Raw genomic sequence first — 20,470 nt, forward strand, 5'->3', positions numbered from 1 at the left:
TGTTAACTCCTAATTAATTGTCATGGGTGAATTTATGTTATAATGCAGTTAATATCAAAGGTACTAAAGTTAAGCACATAATAGAAAGATTATTAAACCAACAATTCTATTATAACACAGTGTTTAGTAATGTTTCATTTGCATTAGCCTAATTATTAAATTACGTATGTTTTTTAATTAGCAATCAATGACCAGAAAAAGGAAAGATTTTAGAAAGACAGTTGTAGCAGAATAAAGTTTGTGGGCCTTGAGAAAGTGAGATAAGGTTCCAGGTGGTCAGCATTTCTTTTAATCATCTTCGTGGCAGCTTCTGGTGGTCGTTATCTCTTGGCAGGCATTCGGCTTCTCTGCATCTTAGGGAGTTTGCTGTTCTCCCCCTGCGCGCATGGTTCCTTGCCCACGCCGGACCTCAGGGACCATGGCAACAGCCATGAGCCCTGAGGGTCACTGCAGGGGGAGGTGCAGCAGGGTTATTGTTTGATCATATACAAGGGATATATTTAGTTTTGAAAAAAACTGCTGAACTATCATCTATAGTGGTTGTACCTTGAGAATTCCTACTGTGCCACATCTTTGTTATCATTTGGTGTCAAAACTGTTTTGGATGTTAGCCTAAATATAATATTTTCATTTGTGTTCTATATGAAATAGTCTCTAACTTCTATTTTGACTTCTTTTTGGACACATGAGTAACTTAAAAATGTGCTGTTAAAGATTTCTAAATATATAGGATTTCCTAAGTTTTTAAGTTGTCTTTTTCATATGTAAATTGCATTAGGGTTGGAGAATTTATTTTTTGCTATAGTATCTATAAAAATATGCTTTCTGTTTTGGTAAGTGGTTACTTTGTGAATTTCCATGCTTGAAAAAATTTCATAACCTCTGATTGTGGGGCCCTGACTCAATGTATAAATGAATGATTTAGTGCATGGGTTTTTGCCTTTTATCCATACATGATATATGCTCAAGTTTTACCAGTACCTTAGATCCTTGGAAATTACGGCCCTTTTTCATTCTAGCAAGTTCTTCTCAATCTAGCCTCACTATTAGACTCCAGGCATCCAACTCAAGAAAGGGAGGGGCAGGTACAATTACTCCAGAATGTGCCAGGAAATGTTGATTTCACCTGCTCTTGGCTACTCCTTGTGAAATATCACCTGTTTGCCTCATAACCTATTTTGCTGCAACAATCTCTCTTTCAGGATGAGATCCCCAGGCCCTCTCCCCTATACAGTTGAACCTACTCAGACTGGACTTGAAAATATCCCTACATCTGACTTTCCCAAGCCATATTCCCAGGAGACAGTTCTCACCCAGGATAAAACCTCCTTCTAGTCTGAACCTCCCCCTTTTATCTTTGCTTCCTAGTTTGAGATAAATGTTTATGGCCCACTAATGAATGAATTGTTCCAAAGTCCAGAGTCCTTCTCCTAACACACAGCCATTTTCTGTGTTAAGGAGACTTGAAAAAGAACAATATTTTGCTGTCAGTTCACATTGAATCTCTCCATGACTCCTGCTACTCAGACAGCTGGACTGATTCCTCTTCTCTCTAACTCATCCATTCACCTATCCATCCTGTCATCTGTTTCCACAGAATGAGATGAAATTACAGGACAAACCTATGGCCTTTGTGCTCACTTTGGTTCTTAGTCTCATCAAACTGGGGTCAGGTAAGTAATCTAGACTCAATTCTTTCTGTCCCCTTCTTACTGATTGATTATTTAAGTTCTTTAGCTAATTGATTACAACACAGGGTGGTGGTATATTTGTTGTCTGAATTTCCCTGGGTTTTATAGCTGCTTCTTGGCTTTTACTTGAGATACATTGGTAAAATAAAGTTTTTGAGCACTGTAGAGACTATGATGATAGCCAAGAAAAATGCGAGCTTGGTGCTGAAGAGAGCACCCAGGAGACAGGGTTGTTAAGGTAAATAAATTAAATATTTGTTGCACATGAATGTGGTTTAGGAAGGGATGCCCTCCAGTAGATCACCCAGTTTTCTGACTTGTGTGGTTGTTTGAAGGAGGCATTTCTTAGAACATTTTGGAAAAAGACAATGTTCCCAGTTGTGGACATGAAGAGTTAGAAATGCTTGTTATGTGGCCTAGCATGAGGGGAAGGCATCCAGATCTCTGAGTGAGGGATAAGTTGGAACTTGGCATATTTTTGGCATGTACATGATTTTCTTTCCCCTTACCATCACCATGAATACCTCTTGTACAGAATGTTTACTAATTTATTAAAATCCCAGAGGAACTGGAAAGTAGATATCTGTAAAATCAGTGCCTATGTGTAAAAGTTTCAGTCAGCTGTGCTCACAACTTACCTGCTCAGGTTCTATACTGGCATCTATACTTCTGTGTTCTGATGAACAAATCTAAAAAAATGAAACAAAGGCATTTGAAAATGTATTCCACAACAAAATCCATCTTAATGTAAGGAAAATTAGTTAAAATCAGGTTATTTTTCACCTTCCACACAACAGACAACTCGCAATTTGCAATGCTATGTTTTACAACATTTGGACATCTAGTAAGCAACAGGTGGGCCCTGTGTTTGCAACAAAGTATCGGTTGTGTGACTATGGGTTCTTGACCGTGTAAAGGGGGCTAGGCAGTGGAGTTGCTATTCTGTCTCTCTCAGAGTTGGAATCTCTTACTGTCTTTCTCTGCCTGCCTGTGTATATGGTCCCCTATGTCAGCATTAAAGGATTTCAAAATCCACTGAAGTCTCCAAATTCTCTTTTCACCTATGAGAACTGACAACGAATCTACCTGGCCTGGAATGATTGCATGGCAGTTACTCGTATGGAATCCTCCAATTTAAGTTCACTCTCATCCACTTTCTTATGAGCTTCTTTGTCTCTTCTGTTTTCTGGAGAGGCAGTAGGGTACCTTGGAAATGATCTCAGAGGTATAAAGAGTTTATTTTTAAAACTCTACTTTTCCCTGCTTTTGAAATTTATGGTTCCTAACTCTTCTAGGTCTCAATTTGCTCATCAAGACTTGGAGTTGATATCATGGGCTGTAATGAGGATTGTAGGAAAATTGTATGTAAAGTGTATAGCACAGAGCTCCATTGGCACATGGTATGCATTCAAAACAGCCAAGTTCCCCTTACTGGTCCCAGGGCAAGAAAAAAAAAGAAGAAAGAACTATTACAGGAAAATCACAACAATAAGGACTGGTTAGAGGAAAATAGACACTCCAGAACATATTCTCTCAATTTAAGAATCCCTCTCAGCCCTGAAGACAGCATTGAAAGCAGCCCAGATGATATAAGCTGGTCTCAAAGTAGACCAAGGACAAGGGCCTGTGGGAAGGTAGTTTATTAGGAAGTGATTTTAGAAAACAAAAGTGAGGGAGTGGATTTAAGTTAGAAGGAGGTGCACCAATGAGCCAGTTACTGCTGTCTGCAAATGGAACATAGTCCTACTGGCACTGATACAGGGCAGCAAGGGCACTAAAACTGGTCAAGTACACTTCCCAAATAGTTTACCAGTCACTGCCTGAGTTCTTCACCTATGCACACAATTGCAAGACTACTCAGGTTCAGAGAACAATAGTGGGATTTATTTAACAAACAAGGGAAAACAAAGAGTCAATGAGGTCACAAATGGCTGCTTACCTCACTTGAGTAGTGTCCAGTGTTTTTAAAGTCCTAAACAGAAGGCTCCCAAGATGGCGTCTTCCTGCCACTGAGTCCTGGAGAACATGGCAGCCACAGAATAGTCTGGGATCCATCTCTCAATGACAACAGAAGATGCAGCAGGATATAGACACGGGAAATGCTGAGATGTGCCAGCAGAACACCAGACAACCGACACTAGAAACAGAAGCTGTAGCAGATGAATGACAGCTCACACTCACACAGCTCAGCAAGTCATCTGGCTCCAGGTCTTTGCCTGCCAGGATGTAACATCCTGCAAAGCTGGAAACAGTTTCTATAGCTCAGCTACCTGCAAAGCCTTTGAGCTTTTCTTCTCTGAGCTTGGCTCCTGGAAGCCTATCCACATCCTTCAGAGGTCCTCAATGACCTTCTGGAAGATTGGCATTGTGGGGGCAGAAATGCCTGACCCTAGAATTGCTCAAGATCCAAAATCACTGAAATTTCGAATGATGAACTCCAAGGTCTGCTTCTGCAGTCCCTTATATTTCTTATCAGAATTTCCACCCCTACAAATAGTGGTTCATATTTTCCCTGGGGCTATTCATTCTCACCAGCAGCCCACTCCAGAGGGTGCCACCTATAAGTCTTTGACTTCAGCCCCTGGTTACAGCACCTCAGAAATCATGTAGACAGTAGTTAAAAAGCAGTCCACTTCCTCCTGCCTCCGTTGGTGTGATGTGTCTTCAAGACTATACAAATCTCAACACTTTGGGCTGCTGTGAAACAGGCTGAGCGGGTTCCTAAGGTACCAGAAGTACTCAACAGAAGGCAGAGACCAGGTTCCTATGTGGAGTTGTCAGCACATGCTCATCCCATGTGGGAGGGCTCAGAGATAGGGTGGAGCAGGAATCAATGCATAATTAAAAAAACATTTCAGAAAAATTTATAAAACACTTAAAGAAAGAAGTAATTTGCACTCAAAAATATTCACTTGTTTGAAAATTCACACAGAGAACACTTTGTGATGCTCATATATTCTCCCTCCCTATATGTGTATATTCACATATCATAAGTTAATATGCTTGAATTTATCTAATGTGATTTATCCCACTAAAATTACTGAAATTATCATTAAGCAAATGAGCAAGTGGGGAAAGGAAATGGTGCCCAACCACTCATGGTGGAACCATATTGTGGAGTTCACACTCTTTGCTGGTTCCCACGCTGGAAACGAGGGATGCCATACTGACTAAGTCAGACAGACCCTGCCCCTGAGGACCTAATGTCATGTAGGGGAGAATCACAGAAAACAAGTTATCACACTTGAAACAAAATGATAAAAAACTTCAAAATGAAGATAAGAACAATTTATTCTAAGGAAAAAATGATACACAGATGCAAGATACTAGGAGCTTTTGATGAAGTCCCACCACCACCAAAAACATGTTACTAGTCCATCCATCCCTGAGCAGGACACACCAATGAGCACTTGCTGATTTATCAAATGTGTTTCCTCCCACAGGTCAGTGGCAGGTGATTGGACCTGACAAGACTGTCCAGGTCTCAGTGGGGGAGGATGCAGTGTTCTCCTGCTTTCTATCTCCTGAGACAAGTGCAGAGGCCATGGAAGTGCGCTTCTTCAAGGATCATGTCTCTGCTGTGGTCCACCTCTACAGGGATGGGAATGATGAGCCCTATATGCAGTTGCCAGAATATCAAGGAAGAACTGAGTTGGTGAAGAACTTCTTAGAGGATGGGCATGTCTCCCTGAGGCTGAAGAAGGTAACTCTCTCAGATGTTGGTCTCTATGGATGCTGGTTCAGTTCCCACACTCATGACCAGGAGGCCATCTGGGAGATGCAAGTGTCAGGTCAGTTACTTATTTTATACTTAGTTAATCTTGTAAAACCATTGGGAATGTTTTTAACAGTTTGTTTAAAATGTAGCTTTTTGAAAAAAATCTGAGGTTACTTAATTGCTAAACAAGATCCTACACTATTATTTTGCTCCTGTGTATATAACAACCACAACACCAAGATACAGATCTATCCAATAATCTCAAAGGTCTCCCTCTACTTCCTTTCTATACTCACTTTGACCTTCTTTACCCACCAACCTCCCCAACCCCTTCAACCCTTAATCTTTTCTCCATTTCTAAAATTTTTTCTCTTCTCATATGTTCACATTAGTAGTATTACACAGTATGTGATATTTTAGCATTCACTTTTCCACTCAACATCATGCCCTTGAGTTGCCTGTATCTATAATTTATTCCCTTTTATTGCAGAGTATTATTCATGGTGTAGATGTGTCAGAGGCCATTGAAGTATGTTTTGAATTTCCAGTTTTTTCTCTTTTATTGAATAAGGCATTTATAAACACATTTGTGGATATAAATTTCCATTTCTCTAGGATAAACACTCAGGAGTGCAATTGCTGGGTTATGTAATAAAAATACATTGAGGGTTTTAAAAAATCTTTTTTAAAAGATTTTTGCTCAACCATTGATCTATGGAGTTTTGCCTTTTCCAGAATTGTCATATACCGGGAATCAGTTTTTCAGATTGGTTTCTGATTGGTCTTTCAGATTGGTTTTATTCACTCACCTATGTGTATTTAGGTTCCTGTATGTATTTTAATAATTGATTGCATCATTTTTTAAAATCACTTTCTTTTCATCTAATATTTTTTGGCATATATAAATGCCACTGATTTTTGTGTATTGATTTTCTATCCTGCCATTTTATTGTATTTGTTTATTTTTTTTAAGTTTTTTTTTTTTTTTGTCGAGCCTTTTGGTTTCTCTAAGAATATTAACATGTCACCTGCAAATAGTGACAGTATAGCTTCTTTTCTGATTTGTATTCCCTTTTTGTATTTCTTTTGCTAATTGCTTCAGCTAGAATTCCTAAACTATATTGAACAAGAGTCATGTTAGTGGACATCCCTGTCTCACTCTTGATCTTAGTGGTCTTAGCTTTTATCTTTTCACCATGGAGTGTGATGTTTGCTATGTGTTTGTCATACATAGCTTTTATAATGTTTACATAAGTTCCATTTATTCCCTTCTTTGAGGACTTTTATCATAAATGGATAGTGCATCTTGTCAAATGCTTTTTAGCATCTATTGAGATGATCATGTGATTTTGTCTTCCTTTTTATTGAGCTGGTGGGTGACATTTGTTATTTTATGTTTGTATAAACAGGGTTGCATTGCTGAGATGAGGCCTACTTGCTCATGGTGGATCTCTCTCTTGATATATTGCTATATTCGTTTTGATAGGATTTTGCTGAGGATTTTTGCATCTATGTTCATCAGAGATATTGGTCTATAATTTTATTTTTTGTACTATTTTTGCTTAGTTTTTGGATCAGGGTAATGTGCCCCTCATAGACTATGTTGGGGAGTTTTCCGCCCTCTGATTTTTTTTTGAAGAGTTTGAGTAGGCTAGGTATTAGCTCTTCTTTGAACTTTTGGTAGAATTCACTGGAGAAGCCATCTGGTCATGGGCTTTTATTCTCAGGGAGACTTTCATTTTCAGGGAGACTTTTATTACTGTTTTAATTTCAACACTTGGAAATGGACTGTTTTTCAGCTGTCTATTTCATCATGTTTCAATCTTGAGAGGTTGTGTGAGTTAAAGCATTTGTTCATTTCTTCTTCATTTTCAACTTGTTCACATAGAGATTTTTGTAGTAGGATCTTATGATCCTGTGAATTTATGCCACATCTGTTGTATTTTCACCTTTTTAATTTTTGATTCTATTAATCTGAGTTTTCTCTCTTCTTTAATTCATAGGCCTAGCTAATGACTTGTCAATTTTTGTTTAGTTTTTCAGAGAAATAACTCCAGGTTTTATCTTGCACTGTCTTTTTGTTTTCTATTTCCTTTATTTCTGCTCAAACTTTCATTTCTTTCCTTTTAGTGGATTTTAGATGCTCTTTTCTTTTTTAGCATCCTCAGTTGCAGTTATATTATTAAATTGAGATCTTTGTTTTTTTCATGTGCATTGCTATGAATGTCCTACATAGCACTGCTTATGAATCATTCCATAGGAGTGATAGCTTGTCTCTTCATTTTTCTTTAGTCTCTACATACTTTTTATCTTATTTTTCATTTATCCATTGACCCATTTTTTGTTTAGTCTCCACATGTCTTGGTTTGTTACAGGATTCCTTTTGTGGTGAATTCATAGCTTTTGTTTTACATATATTAATAGTTGCTTTATATAACTAGATACTGCTATGTAATGAGCATAAACATTAATGCAAGTTACATATAAAATCAGTATATCTTCTTGTGAATTTTCCCCTTGTTCATTATATAGTGTCCATCTTTATCCCTGATTACCCTTTTAAGTTCAAAATCTAGCTTATCTGATATAAGAATAACAGTTCCTGCTTACTATTTCATTTACTAGCATGTATGATCTTATTCCAACCTATTATTTTTAGTTTATTTTTGTCTTTTGGTTTTAAATGGGTCTTTTGTAAACAAAGTATCAGTGACTGAAATTTTATTAAGATTATTCCTAAGTGTTTCATAGTTTATATGATGGTGGGATTGTTTTCTTTCTTACTCTCTCTTTTAGTTATTACTCTTACATAGGAATTCAACAGACTTTTTTTCTAACTTCATTTACTAGAATTTTCTACCTTTTTTCTTTGGGAATTTAAGAAGAAGTTTGTCTACTTTATTTTTTTCAAGGAGTCAGATTTTCATGTCATTGCTTTCTTGGACTGGTTTTGATTTCTATTTTAAATATTTCTTTTCTAATTTTTATTAAGTAAATAAAATTTGTTTCCTTCTATTGGTGTTTCATTTTCTTCTTATTTTATTTTCTTAATATGTATGTATGGTTAGATTATTTGTGATATTTCTTGTTTCTTAATGAAGTTCTGTATTGCTATATATTTTCCTTTTAGTTCAGCTATTGCTGTATTTATTATGTTCTGGTAAATCATGTCTTCATCTACTTTTGTGTTCAGGTACTTAATAATTTCTCATTTGTTTTCCTTATTTACCCTATATCATTCAATATTATATTTAGTCTTCACAGTTTTGACGTTTTTCCCACTTCCATTTTGTGGTTGATTTTTAGTTTGGTACCACTGTTATTAGAGAATTTCTTTTTTAAAAGATTTATTTATTTATGCATACAAGAACTGGAGTAGAGGCCAGAGGTACGGGGGTGAGAGGAGTCACCAGAGACAGAGTGGGGAACAGAACAGGCAGACTGACTGAAACACACTGCTGAGGGGAGCAGTGGGTGAGACAGGAGAGGTCTGCTGCACCATGTGGGTAGTTCCCTGGCCAGCCAGGGATTAAACTTGTGCTGCAGAGGCTGGCGATAGCTTCACAGTGCTGTGCTTAACCTCTTGTGCCACCAGGGAGGCCCTAGAGAATTTCTTGATATGATTTCAATCTTTGTGTATTTATTGACACTTGCTTTGTGACCCACATGTGGTCTCTTTGAGAATTAAGGTTCCATTTTCTGGTCCAACTAGTCACTTTATATTTTTTGATTGATTGATTTGACTGATTACTGCTATTATTGATATTTGAGAATTTGCTAAGGCCATTTTGTGTTTTGCTTTCTGGTTCTATCTGTCGATTTGTTTAATTTTTAGTGAATTTTTCTCCTTTTTAACTTATATTGAGGGCTCCTTTCAGCATTTCTTGTAGGGGAGATGTAGTGTTTTCAAAGTCCTTAAATTTTTGTTTTGGTAGGAAGGCTATCATTTCTCCCTCATATCTAAAGGAGTTGGAGTCTGGCAGGATAATATTTATTATTGGCAGGCCATTTTAATCTTTGAGAATTTTGAATATGTCATTCCATTCTCTCTTTTCATGTAGGGTTTCTTCTGAGAAGCAAGCTTAATGGTAGTAGCTTTAAATGTTACCTACTTTTTCTCATAGTCTCTGTCAATATTCTTTCTTTTTCTTGAGCTCCTTGCTGTTTCACTGCTTTGTTTTTTAGTGTAGGTCTTATTACATTTAGATAACCAGGTTTTCTTTTTGTTTTCATGAACTTGTATATTAGTTCCTTCCTTTGGGAGGTTTTCCTCTATTATTTCTTTGACTAAATTCTTTATTCTCCTTTCTCTTTCCTTTCTGGGATAAGTATTATATGTTCAATGTCCAACTAAAAGAGTTTTGCAATTCTTGGAGTGCTTCTTCATTTTTTCTTTCTCTTTCTTCTTCCACTTGGGTACTTTGTTAATCATAATATTCCAGATTACTAATTCAATATCACATTTAGTCAATTCCGCTTCCACAATTTTTTCTAGAATTTATTTTTACATAATGAAATACCATTGTATAACAACACTATTTTTATATTGACAACAAAGGATTTCTCCCATCAGGTGTGGTCATTATTGCTCTCCCAAAACCAAGCACCCATAGTCACTCATCATACTGCTTTGTGCTCTTCCTTCCCTTTCATTCTCAGTTCTTTCTCTGCCCTTCATCCTCTGATGCTCCATATCTATGTGTTCAACTTTAAACTATTGGTTTTAATGTTTGTCTTTGATTTCTTAAAAAAAAAATTTCTCTGTATTCTACATGTAAGGTATTTATTTACCTTTCTCCTGGCTAATTTTGCTTAGCATAATCCATTCCATCTCATTTTATGTTGCCACAAATGGAATACTTATCAATTTTGATTGCTGTGTAGTATTCTAATTGTGAAGATAAGCCACTTCTTGATCCACACATATTATTTTGGGCACTTAATTTGTTTCCATATCTGGACTACTGCAAATAGTGTGACATGAACACAGAAAGGCATATTTCCTTTTGAATTGTGTTCTTTGGGTTGATATCATGGAGTAGAATTGCTGGATCATCTGGCAGATCCATTTTCAGTTTTTGAGAACCTCCACAGGGCTTTCCACAGGGGCTGGACCAGTATACATTCTCACTTAGAATGTGAGAGGGTTTCTTTTTTCCTGCACCCTTGCCAGCACTTATTGTTTCTGATTTTTTTAATATAGGTCATTCTCACTACTGTGAACCACATGATATCTCATGTGGTTTTATTTTCATTTTCCTGATAATAACTTATGTTAAACATTTTTTTCATGTGTCTGATGGTGATCTCTATGTCTTTTTGGAGAAATGCTTATTTAGCTTTTCTGTCTATTTTTTGATTGGGTTGTCTGTTTTCGTTTGCTGAGTTGAATGAGTTATTTGTCGGTCATTGAAGCAGCACCTCATCAGATGTATTTTGTGAAAATACTTTCTCCCATTCAGTGTGGCATTTCTTCTTTTTGGTTATAGTCTCTTCCACTGGGAAGCTTTTTAGTTTGATATAGTCCAGATTGATTATATTCTCCTTCGTATTTCTTCTTGAAGGCTATGATCCACAAAGATATCTCAGAAGCTTATGTTCTGGAGGTTTTTGACTATATATCCTTCTATGTATTTTATGTTTTCAAGTCTTACATTCAAGTTGTTGTCTATTTTGAATTAATTTTCATGTATGGTGTAAGGTAGTGGTTAAATTTCATTCTTTTACATGTGTCAGTCCAATTTTACAAACACCATTTATTGAAGAGGCTTTCCTTCTTCCAATTTACTTTTTTTGCTCCATTGTCATAGATTAGCTGTCCATATATGTATGGTTTTATTTCTAGGTTTTCAGTTCTGTTCCATTGGTCTATATGTCTATTGTTATATCAGTACCAGGCTGTTTTTATTGTTATGGCTTTATAATATAGTCTGAAAATGTAATATACCATTTCCTCCCTTTAGAATTTCAGCTATTCAAGGCCACTTATGATTCCATATGAATTTCAGTTATATTTATTCCACTCCTTTGATTAATGTCATTGAAATTTTTATTGGGATTGCATTGAATCTATAAATTGATTTGGGTAGGTTGGTCAGTTTGACAATGTTGATTCTTCCAATGCATGATCATGGAATAACTTCCATGTCTTCATGCCTACTTCTATTTCTATTAACAATGCTTTATAGTTTTCCTTGTGTAGGTCCTTCACCTTCTTTGTTAGATTTATTCCTAGGTATTTATGTGTGTGTGTGTGTGTGTGTGTGTGTGTGTGTGTGTGTGAGAGAGAGAGAGAGAGAGAGAGAGAGAGGCTTTCTTAATTTCTTCTTCTAGTTCATTATTTTTGTATAGGAAGGCACTGACTTTTGTGTTTTGATTTTGTATCTTCCCACTTTACTGAACTGCTTTATAGTTTCCATTAGTTTTTCCATGGAGTTATTAAGGTTTTCCATATAATCATATCATCTGCAAAATAATGATAGCTTTGCTTATTCTATCCCAAGTGGGATTATTTTATCTTTCTCTTGCCAATACGATGTTAAATAGTTGTAGTGAGAATGGACATTCTTGTCTTGTACTAAATCTTAGTGGAAATGCTTTGAGTTTTTCATTATTTAGAACTATTCTAGCTGTGGGTTTGTCACATGTAGCTTTTATTATGTTATGATATCTCCCATTATCCCCAGTTTTTCAAGTGCTTTCATCATAAATAGGTGCTGAATCTTATCAAATTATTTCTAGACATCTACTGATTGGACCCTATGCTTTTTTATTTTCCTTTTTGATGTGGTGAATCTTATTGATTGATTTTTGGATGATTAGTGATCTTTGTGTACTTGGCATAAATCCCATTTAGTCATGAGTTACAATCCTTTTAATGCTGGATTTGGTTTGCTAAAATTTTATTGAATACTTTAGCACCAGTGGTCATTAGGGAGATTTGGTCCATAGTTTTCTTTTTGCATGTTGTCTTTGTTTGTTTTTGGACCTCATAAAATATGTTTGGAAGTATTCCTTCTCTTTCAATTTTTGAAATTGTTTGACCAGGGTAAGTATTAGTTTTTCCCTGAAAGTTTGATAGAACTTGCTTGTGATAAATAAATGCTCTGGGACTTTTGATTTTTGGGAGATATTTGTTTTGTGTTTTAGTTTCCTTGTTTATGATTGGTTTGCTCATGTTTTATTTTTCTGCTCTATTGAGTCTTGGGTAATTGTTTAATACTACAAATTTGTCCATTTCATCTAGGTTGTTGAACTTGTTTGCATATAAATGTTCACAGTAATATTATTCACTGAATTTCTTTTTTTTAGGCTACATGCAAACACTATGTGATTAATAATCTGTTTTCTTTGTTTCTTTTTTTCATTTTTTTATTTTAACATTTATCATTTTTACATTTTTAGACAATATTTGCTTCCCCCACCCTCTTAGATTGAGTCCCCAGAATTTCTGCAGTAGCTTTTGTAACTTCCACTTCATTTCTGATTCTATTTATGTGAGCTTTTCCCCTTTTTTTCTCAGTAGCCTATGTAAAGGTTTATCTATTTTGTTTAATATTTTCAAAGAACAAGCTTTTGGTTTCATTGATCTTGTGGGCTCTTTTTTAATTTCTATTTCATTTATTTGTGTTCTATTTGTTATTAATTTTTTCTTCTACTGGCTTTTGGGATTTTTTTTCTTGTTCTAGTTCCTTGAGATGAGAGACAAAATTATTTCTTCATTTTCTTGTTTTGTTGTGGCCCTGGATTGCTATTATTCCCCTCTTAGTACTGCTTTGGCTCTGTGTTCTGGAAGGTGGTGTCTTTATTGTTATTTTTTGAGTTTAAAAAAAAATTTCCTCTTTGATTTTCTCATTGACCCCATTGGTCTTTCACTTGTGTGTTGCTCAGTCTCATGATATTAGAGGATCTCCTCCTTTCTTATTCAGTTGATTTATAATTCGGTAACTTTATTGTCCAAAAAGCTATTATATGTGGTATAATTTCAATATCCATGAATTTTGATGTTTGTATTGTGGCCCAATAAGTGACCAATCCTTCAGAATATCCCATGTGTACTTGAGAAAAGTGTGTATTCTGTTTTTTTATTTTTTTGGTGTGTGTGTGTGTGTGTGTGCAGGGTCCTATAGTTGTCCATTAGGTCCTTGTGCTCTAATTCTTTGTTTAAAGCTATTATGTCCCTATTCATTTTTTTTTTGTCTTATTGATTTGTTCATTGGTGACAATGGGGTTTTGAATTCCCCTGCAACAAATGTATTCTTTTAGTGTTTTTTTTTTTTTTTCTGGGATGATAATAGTTGCCTAGTATATTTTGGTGCTCCTTAATTTAGTGAGTATATGTTGATGATTGTTATGTCCTCCTGATGTATTGTTCCTGTAATCATTACATAATGTCTATTCCTATCTCTTGTTCCCTGTTTTTTAACTCAACAACTATTTCGTTTGATGCAAATATGGCTGTACTTGCCTTTTTTTGGTTCTCATTCTCCTGTAAGATTATTTTTCCAAACTTTTTCCTTAAGCTTGTGTTTATCTTTGGGACTTAAGTGTGTCTCCTGGAGACAGTAGAAGGTTTGATTCTGTTTCTTAAGCCAACCAGATACTCTGTCTTTTAAATGATGGGTATAGTCTGTTAACATTTAAAGTGATTATTGACATACTGTAACTGTGCAAGACCTGAGGGAGCCAATGTCATGGTTGGTGGGATCTCACTCATGTGCTACAACTGCAATTGTGGGACATGACTCAGGCTCAGGGTTCAACAATAAAAGTGTTTATTTACAAAGGAGAGAGAGTGAGATTGGTGAAAAGGAAAGTGTCAGAGGCAGGTACAGAAGCAATAGCAATGGTTTAAAGGTCTTTATGAAGTTCTCTACAAAGATCTTTGTGAAGTTCTCTGCAGAAGTGTCATCATAGTAGTCAGCAATAGCAATCCAAAGGTCAGGTTGTGCAACACTGAAAACCAGATTGGACAGCACCAGATCGAAGACACAACCTTCCAGAACATAGAGCCAAAGCACTACTAAGAGGGGAATAATAGCAATCCGGGTCCACAACAAAACAAGAAAAAGAAGAAATAATTTTGTCTCTCATCTCAATAAGGGCAACAACAAGAGGGGTGGTGTTAGACATGACAGAGGAAAAGACCGGTGTTATAGTTATGTTAGGCATAAAGCCAATGTCAAACAGCTCTTTAAGGGACATCTAGCATAGGGCCAACAAACATTTAGCAGGCAATGCTAAATGGGCATTTAGAGATAGAGTCAGACATCTGTCTGAGAATGCATGGTGCCAGCAGACAGGGTTCAGTGTTACAACTCAACAAAGGTTTTCTGGATGAATCTGATGGCCTGACTGGTCCTTTTAGTTGATTGGCACATATGGGAGCTCCAATCAGATTGGTCCACATACAATTCCAGCTATTTGCATAACTGAACCCTCAGAAACAGGTTGGACTTTATAATTCACCAATAGGATCTGGGGAGGTTCCAATTCCAGCCATTTGATTAGTGCTGGTCAAGTTCCAAATCAAATATGTCCATTTTCAGGATCCTGGAGCCTGATATAAAAGAGAATAAGACTGGACCTTCATTGATGTCAGGGCAGACTCCTGTACTAGAGGACTCCAAGGAACCATGGCTAGAACCAGTCTCAATTTGGTCAAAGGCAAACTGCATGTCTCTCAGCAGGGCTGGGCATAACCTATGGAGCCCTGCTTCAAGGGCCCTACTTCAATCCCCCACTTTCATTTATATCACCATTTATATAATAATTATTTGGTAAGCCTGTTTTTTTTCATCATGGAAACCTTACTCAGATATCTTTTCCCTCCCCACTTGTGAAATTACATTGCATTGAAAGCCACATCAATAATGTTACAACATTTTTCTATTCAAAGCTCATGATGATAATCTAGTTTATTTTTCTATTCATTATATTTTTTTCCTTCCTGACATTCTAAGATTTTATCATTTTCTCTGTTGAATTTTCTTTAGCTATTTTAAAGCTAGGTTGGAAAGCAACAAATTCTCTAGCTTTCCTTCATGCAAAAATGTCTTCATTTGTCCTTTATTTTTGACAAGTCATTTTTCCAGTTAGTGGATTTCCTGTTGACAATTCTTTTACAACTTAGGGGTGCATCCTTTCAAATAATTATTTTCTTTCTGCTGTTCAGGTTTAGTAAGTTCCATTAACCTATTCTCAAGTTCACTGATTTTATCTTCTGTCCGCTCGACATTAGTGCTGAGCCCATCAAGTATTTTGTTCTTTTTATTTCTGTGTCTTTGAGAGTACTTATTCATTCTTCCATTTCATCTATTCTTCTCTTATTGCTTTTCTCAGAGTTCTTTAGCTCTTCCATTAATCCTTGGAACTCTTGCATTTCTTTCATTTCCCTCTTTAGGGACTCAATTTCATTCTTTCAGTCATTGATTATTTTTCCCTTATTGTTGATTATTTTTCCCATATTGTTTTTGACTTTTTCAGTTCTTTAGTTATGGCAACTTTAAATTCTCTATCGGGAAGACTCATGAGTTCCTCTAAGTCATGATGTTGTAGTCTGGTGTTTGATTGTCTCTTTGTGGTGTGTCTTTTCCCTGGGAACTTGCTTGGTTGTTTGTAATTTTTCTTCTCCCTGATGCTTATTTTCTAATTTGTCCTATGCATTGTTCTTCTCCCTGATGCTTATTTTCTAATTTGTCCTATGCATTGGGACACTGTGTCACTGGTACTGGCTGGCATCTCTTTGTTGTGCTCTTTCTGGAATGTCAGAAACTGGTGGTCCAATTGAGTCCAATACTGTTATGCCAGAAGTCCAATAGGGTAGTGGTACTATGGATATGTTAATGGTCTCTGTCCCAGAAAATCTTCTCCTTCTGTATTTCTGGATCGCCTGCAGGCTCCAAAACACCAGCTCCCCCTCTGGGCTCCAACTCTTCCAGGCAGAGCCTGGCTTGTGGGGGGCTTCAGCTCACCTCTCGCTGTGGGGACAGCCCTTTCCCAGTTCCACACAGTCTTGGTGGGTTCCTGACACATTCTGGACACTATTGACACATTTTAATTATAGTTAATTATCAAATAATTCCAACACAGATTTACCTCAGTGTAGGCATAAGTTAATAGATCAATTTTTCATATGTCAGGTAATATTTTGCTGGTTCTTCATATGGTGGGTAATTTTTAATTGAATCTTAAACAATTTATCTATTATGTTAAGAGACTCTAGATGCCCTTTAAATTTTCTATTTTACTAAGCCATTATATTTTTTTCTCATACCTCTCTTATTTTTTTAATTTTTAAATTTTCTATAGTTTTAACATCACTTTTCATTTTTGCACAATGTAATGCATTTTCATCTTGTGTGTAGTCCCCATAAAATTCCCATCATATATTTTTTTTAAAGATTTATTTATTTATTTATTTATTTATTTATTTATTTATCTATTTATTTATTCGAGCACTGGATACAGTCAGAAGTGCAGGAGGGTAAGAGAATTCACCAGAGCCAGAGCAGGGAACAGAACAGGCAGACTGACGAAATACACTGCTGAGGGGAGCAGCAGGTGTGGCAGGAGAGGTCTGCGTGCCACGTGGGACCCTCACTGGCAGCCGGGGATTGAACCAGTGCTGCAGAGGCTGCGGGCAGCTTCACAGCCCAGTGCTCCACTGCTGCGCCACCATGGGAGGCCACCCCATCATATTTTTTAAGCCTAGCACTAGGGACCCTGGTCTGTTTGGCTAGTTGTGCTCCAAGGACAATTTAATTTTCACAGTCTTTGCTTTATATTTGATATGCTTGGTTTATTTGGTGATGCTAAGGATAGCATTGATTTTTTTATAGTGCTACCTGTTTGAATAGAAGGTTCTCCCCAAAGTCAGACTCCATAATATCTCTTGGTAAGAGAGGGGAGACTGACCAATAGATACAAAGAACTTTTTACCTAGCATTTTGTCAGTGGGTCTCCTGCTCAATCATTTTTTAGGTTGCTCTGGGCATCTCAGATACCACTGGAATTGTCAGTGATCTGGGAAGCTAAGTTTCACTGGAGAGCCTTTCGTTACTATTTTGGAGAGTAGATTATAAGAGTTTCTTTTTTTTTTTTAAAGATTTATTTATTTATTTGTTTGTTTATTTATTTATACAAGCACTGGGTACAGCCAGAAGCGTGGGAGGGCAAGAGAATTCACCAGAGTCAGAGTGGAGAGCAGAGCAGGCAGACTGACGAAGTACACTGCTGAGGGGAGCAGCGGGCGGCAGGAGAGGTCTGTGTGCCATGTGGGACCCTCACCCGGTGGCTGGGGATTGAACCGGCGTTGCAGAGGCTGCAGGCAGCCTCACAACCCAGCGCTCAACCACTGTGCCACCGGGGAGGCCCTATAAGATTTTCTGTTGCTGTGTTTTTCTTTCATTCCTGGATCCCTAGTTAATCCATTTTAAAGTTCCCCTAGATTTGCCTCTTTAATATTTCCAGGGTTTATAATTTAAATTAGGGAGATTATCAGGGAAACATATTTCTACAACATGTTATCTGAACACCTTTCTGTAGTGCTGATACCATCATCCCGTCTTTCATTTATTCACTCAACAATCATTTATTAGACTTTGTGCACTAATCTAGATTTTCAGGAATATCAGAATATAACATATGGAGGGAATTTTTCTTTTGGAGTTGTGAGATTGGCCACAAAAAATCATCAAATTAATATCACCAATGTAGGATTCACTAATTTATTTCCCAAGTAATAAGTTAAAAGGTCAAGCTACACATTCCTCAGTCTCCACTTAAAGCTTTAGAATCAAACACTGAAATACCTTCTGCTGCTGGTATTCCCTTTATCATACACTTTCTCATCTTCTTCCCTTCTTTCCCCTCACCTGAATAAATTCAGTGGTAGCATATTGGGCATTCTTTGGAAAATTCTCTTATCTGCATGTCTGGTTAAACTCACTGGCTGAAAGTCAGTAAAGAGACCTTTAGTGTTATACTGCCTCTGTGTAATAGTCTGCATTCCGTGAATTAAGTCATTCACTTAATGGTCTGCCTCTATACTTCCTAATGTCCTATCTCATACCTTATATCCCTTCTTGATCATCACAGTCCAGAATACTAAATACTCAGCTAATATGTTGTCTTAGTCTGCTAAATCTGCTATTAAAAATACCATTGATTGGGTGGATTAGCAACAGAAATTATTTCTGACAATTCTAGAGGTTGGAAAGTACAATGTTAAGGTGTTAGCCAATGAAATTACTGATGAGACCCTGCATTCCTGCCTTCCAGACAGTTGTCTTGTCACTGTCATTCAGTCCATACTATCTGTCCTTAAACACATCATGATGTGCTTGTTTTCTACACTAGGTGATCTATAGAACCTTACATTTAGCATTCTTCTTCCTATCCTTAACTCTTCCACATATAAATCTCCTATTTATCTCACTATAGGGTGCAAATGACACCTTTAAGATGTGACTTCTCTGATAGTTACACTCTCCATAGGTGTTAAAATCATGTTATCTAAAAGGGCTTATAGCACTTTTATAACTGTATATATATGTGAAAGAAAGAATGAAGAGGGGAGGCTGGTAGGGGGTAGTATATTTATGAGTTTCATGAATTCAGCTCAGAATACCTGTAGCCATTAAATATGATCTTTGCTTACAACATTTCCCTGTTTTCTTCCCAGCACCTGGCTCAGCTCTTCTCATTTCTTTCATGGACTATGTTGGTGGAGACATCCAGCTGCTGTGCAAGTCCTCAGGCTGGTTCCCCGAACCCACAGTGAAGTGGAAAAGTCCAAAGGGACATGATTTACCCTCAGACTTGAAAGTGAACACAGACGTGCATGGCTTGTTTGATGTGGAGACCACCTTTATAGTCAAGGAAAATTCTGGAATCATATCAATTTCCATACAGCAAAATGAAGAGAAACAAGGAGTGGAATCCAGGGTAGAGATAGCAGGTAAGTGGGGAGGGTTAGGAATGAGGGAGGAATGGATACTAAGTAACTCAGAGAGAGACTAGGAGGCTTAACCACAGGTTATTATGTAGTATTGTCCAGTTGCAGTGGCTAGTTTTGAAAGTCTAAGGTCATTGAAGTATAAAAATGAAATAATAGTTTTTTATTTTTTTAATTTTGTATATATATTCTACATCATTCTTCATTTTTGTAAAAAAAATAATAAAATCATAAACATTTTATTAGGTAGAAACAGAATTGTTTGCCATTCCAGAAGAGTAAGATTAAGTTTTTTCCTTCATCTCATGAGCATCTTCGTTGTGCAGCCCTCCAAAATCACATGTAGAAAATTTAAGAAAGCTAACTCTAGGAAAGAGAAAAAATGCCTACTCATTAAAAAAAAATTATTCAATAAATAGTAAAACATTATTCTATAAAACATAATAGATTAAAAATATTTGAGGAAATATTTTAAAATGACAGGATAACATAAGCCCAAATATGTTATCCCATGATGTGGACAGAGTTGGGAGAGGGAGGGTAGAGCCACAAACACTGCAGTGCCAGAATGCATAGCCATGGCTGCTTGTGTGGAGCAGGGAGTAGGCTAAGGAGGGCCAAGATGAGTCACTGATGTGTTTCAAGCTAGAAATGTTGATTTTAGATCACACACTAGGACAAGTGTGGCAAGTACCCCAAGCCATACTCAGCCTGAGAGCAGTGGGTATCCAGATTTTATGAGGTTGATTACCAGATCAAGGTAAAAGGATGCAATGTCATGGTGGGTTTTATGCTGGGGTACACTGGGACTGGGACATTCACAAACCTACTTTTTTATAACTCACATGACTAATTAATGTCTTAAGTCTCCACCCAGGGGTATATGTGTTAGCATGTTAACACATCCTTGGTCACATTTAGGTCAGGTCTTCTGACATTTGCATCTGCATGGTCATCTTGTTTCAGTTGGTTCTGGAACTTTCCTGAAAACAGAAAACCTCTACAAGATGGAGGGTATGTTTCCACTAGTGAGTGACTTACTGGAGTTTTGTGGAATTCCTATTAACCTGGAGACTCAACAGTAAGATGGTTAGACAAACAAGG

The 20,470-nt window shown here is 36.8% G+C and overlaps 1 protein-coding gene across 1 annotated transcript in view; it reads left to right on the forward strand.

The window, feature by feature from the left end:
- Nucleotides 1-1,624: 1,624 nt before the first annotated feature.
- Nucleotides 1,625-20,470, forward strand: part of LOC311176736 (butyrophilin-like protein 8) — a gene marked incomplete at both ends in the record, with an annotated part of 37,005 nt that continues 18,159 nt past the window's right edge. The window contains 3 exons of the mRNA XM_084242382.1: nucleotides 1,625-1,673; nucleotides 5,135-5,482; nucleotides 19,094-19,369. Coding sequence (XP_084098508.1) covers nucleotides 1,625-1,673; nucleotides 5,135-5,482; nucleotides 19,094-19,369 — 673 coding nt within the window. The remainder of the gene's footprint in view (nucleotides 1,674-5,134; nucleotides 5,483-19,093; nucleotides 19,370-20,470) is intronic.

This window comes from Talpa europaea (assembly GCF_964194135.1).
Source record: "Talpa europaea genome assembly, chromosome: 9".
Taxonomy (NCBI): Eukaryota; Metazoa; Chordata; class Mammalia; order Eulipotyphla; family Talpidae; genus Talpa; species Talpa europaea.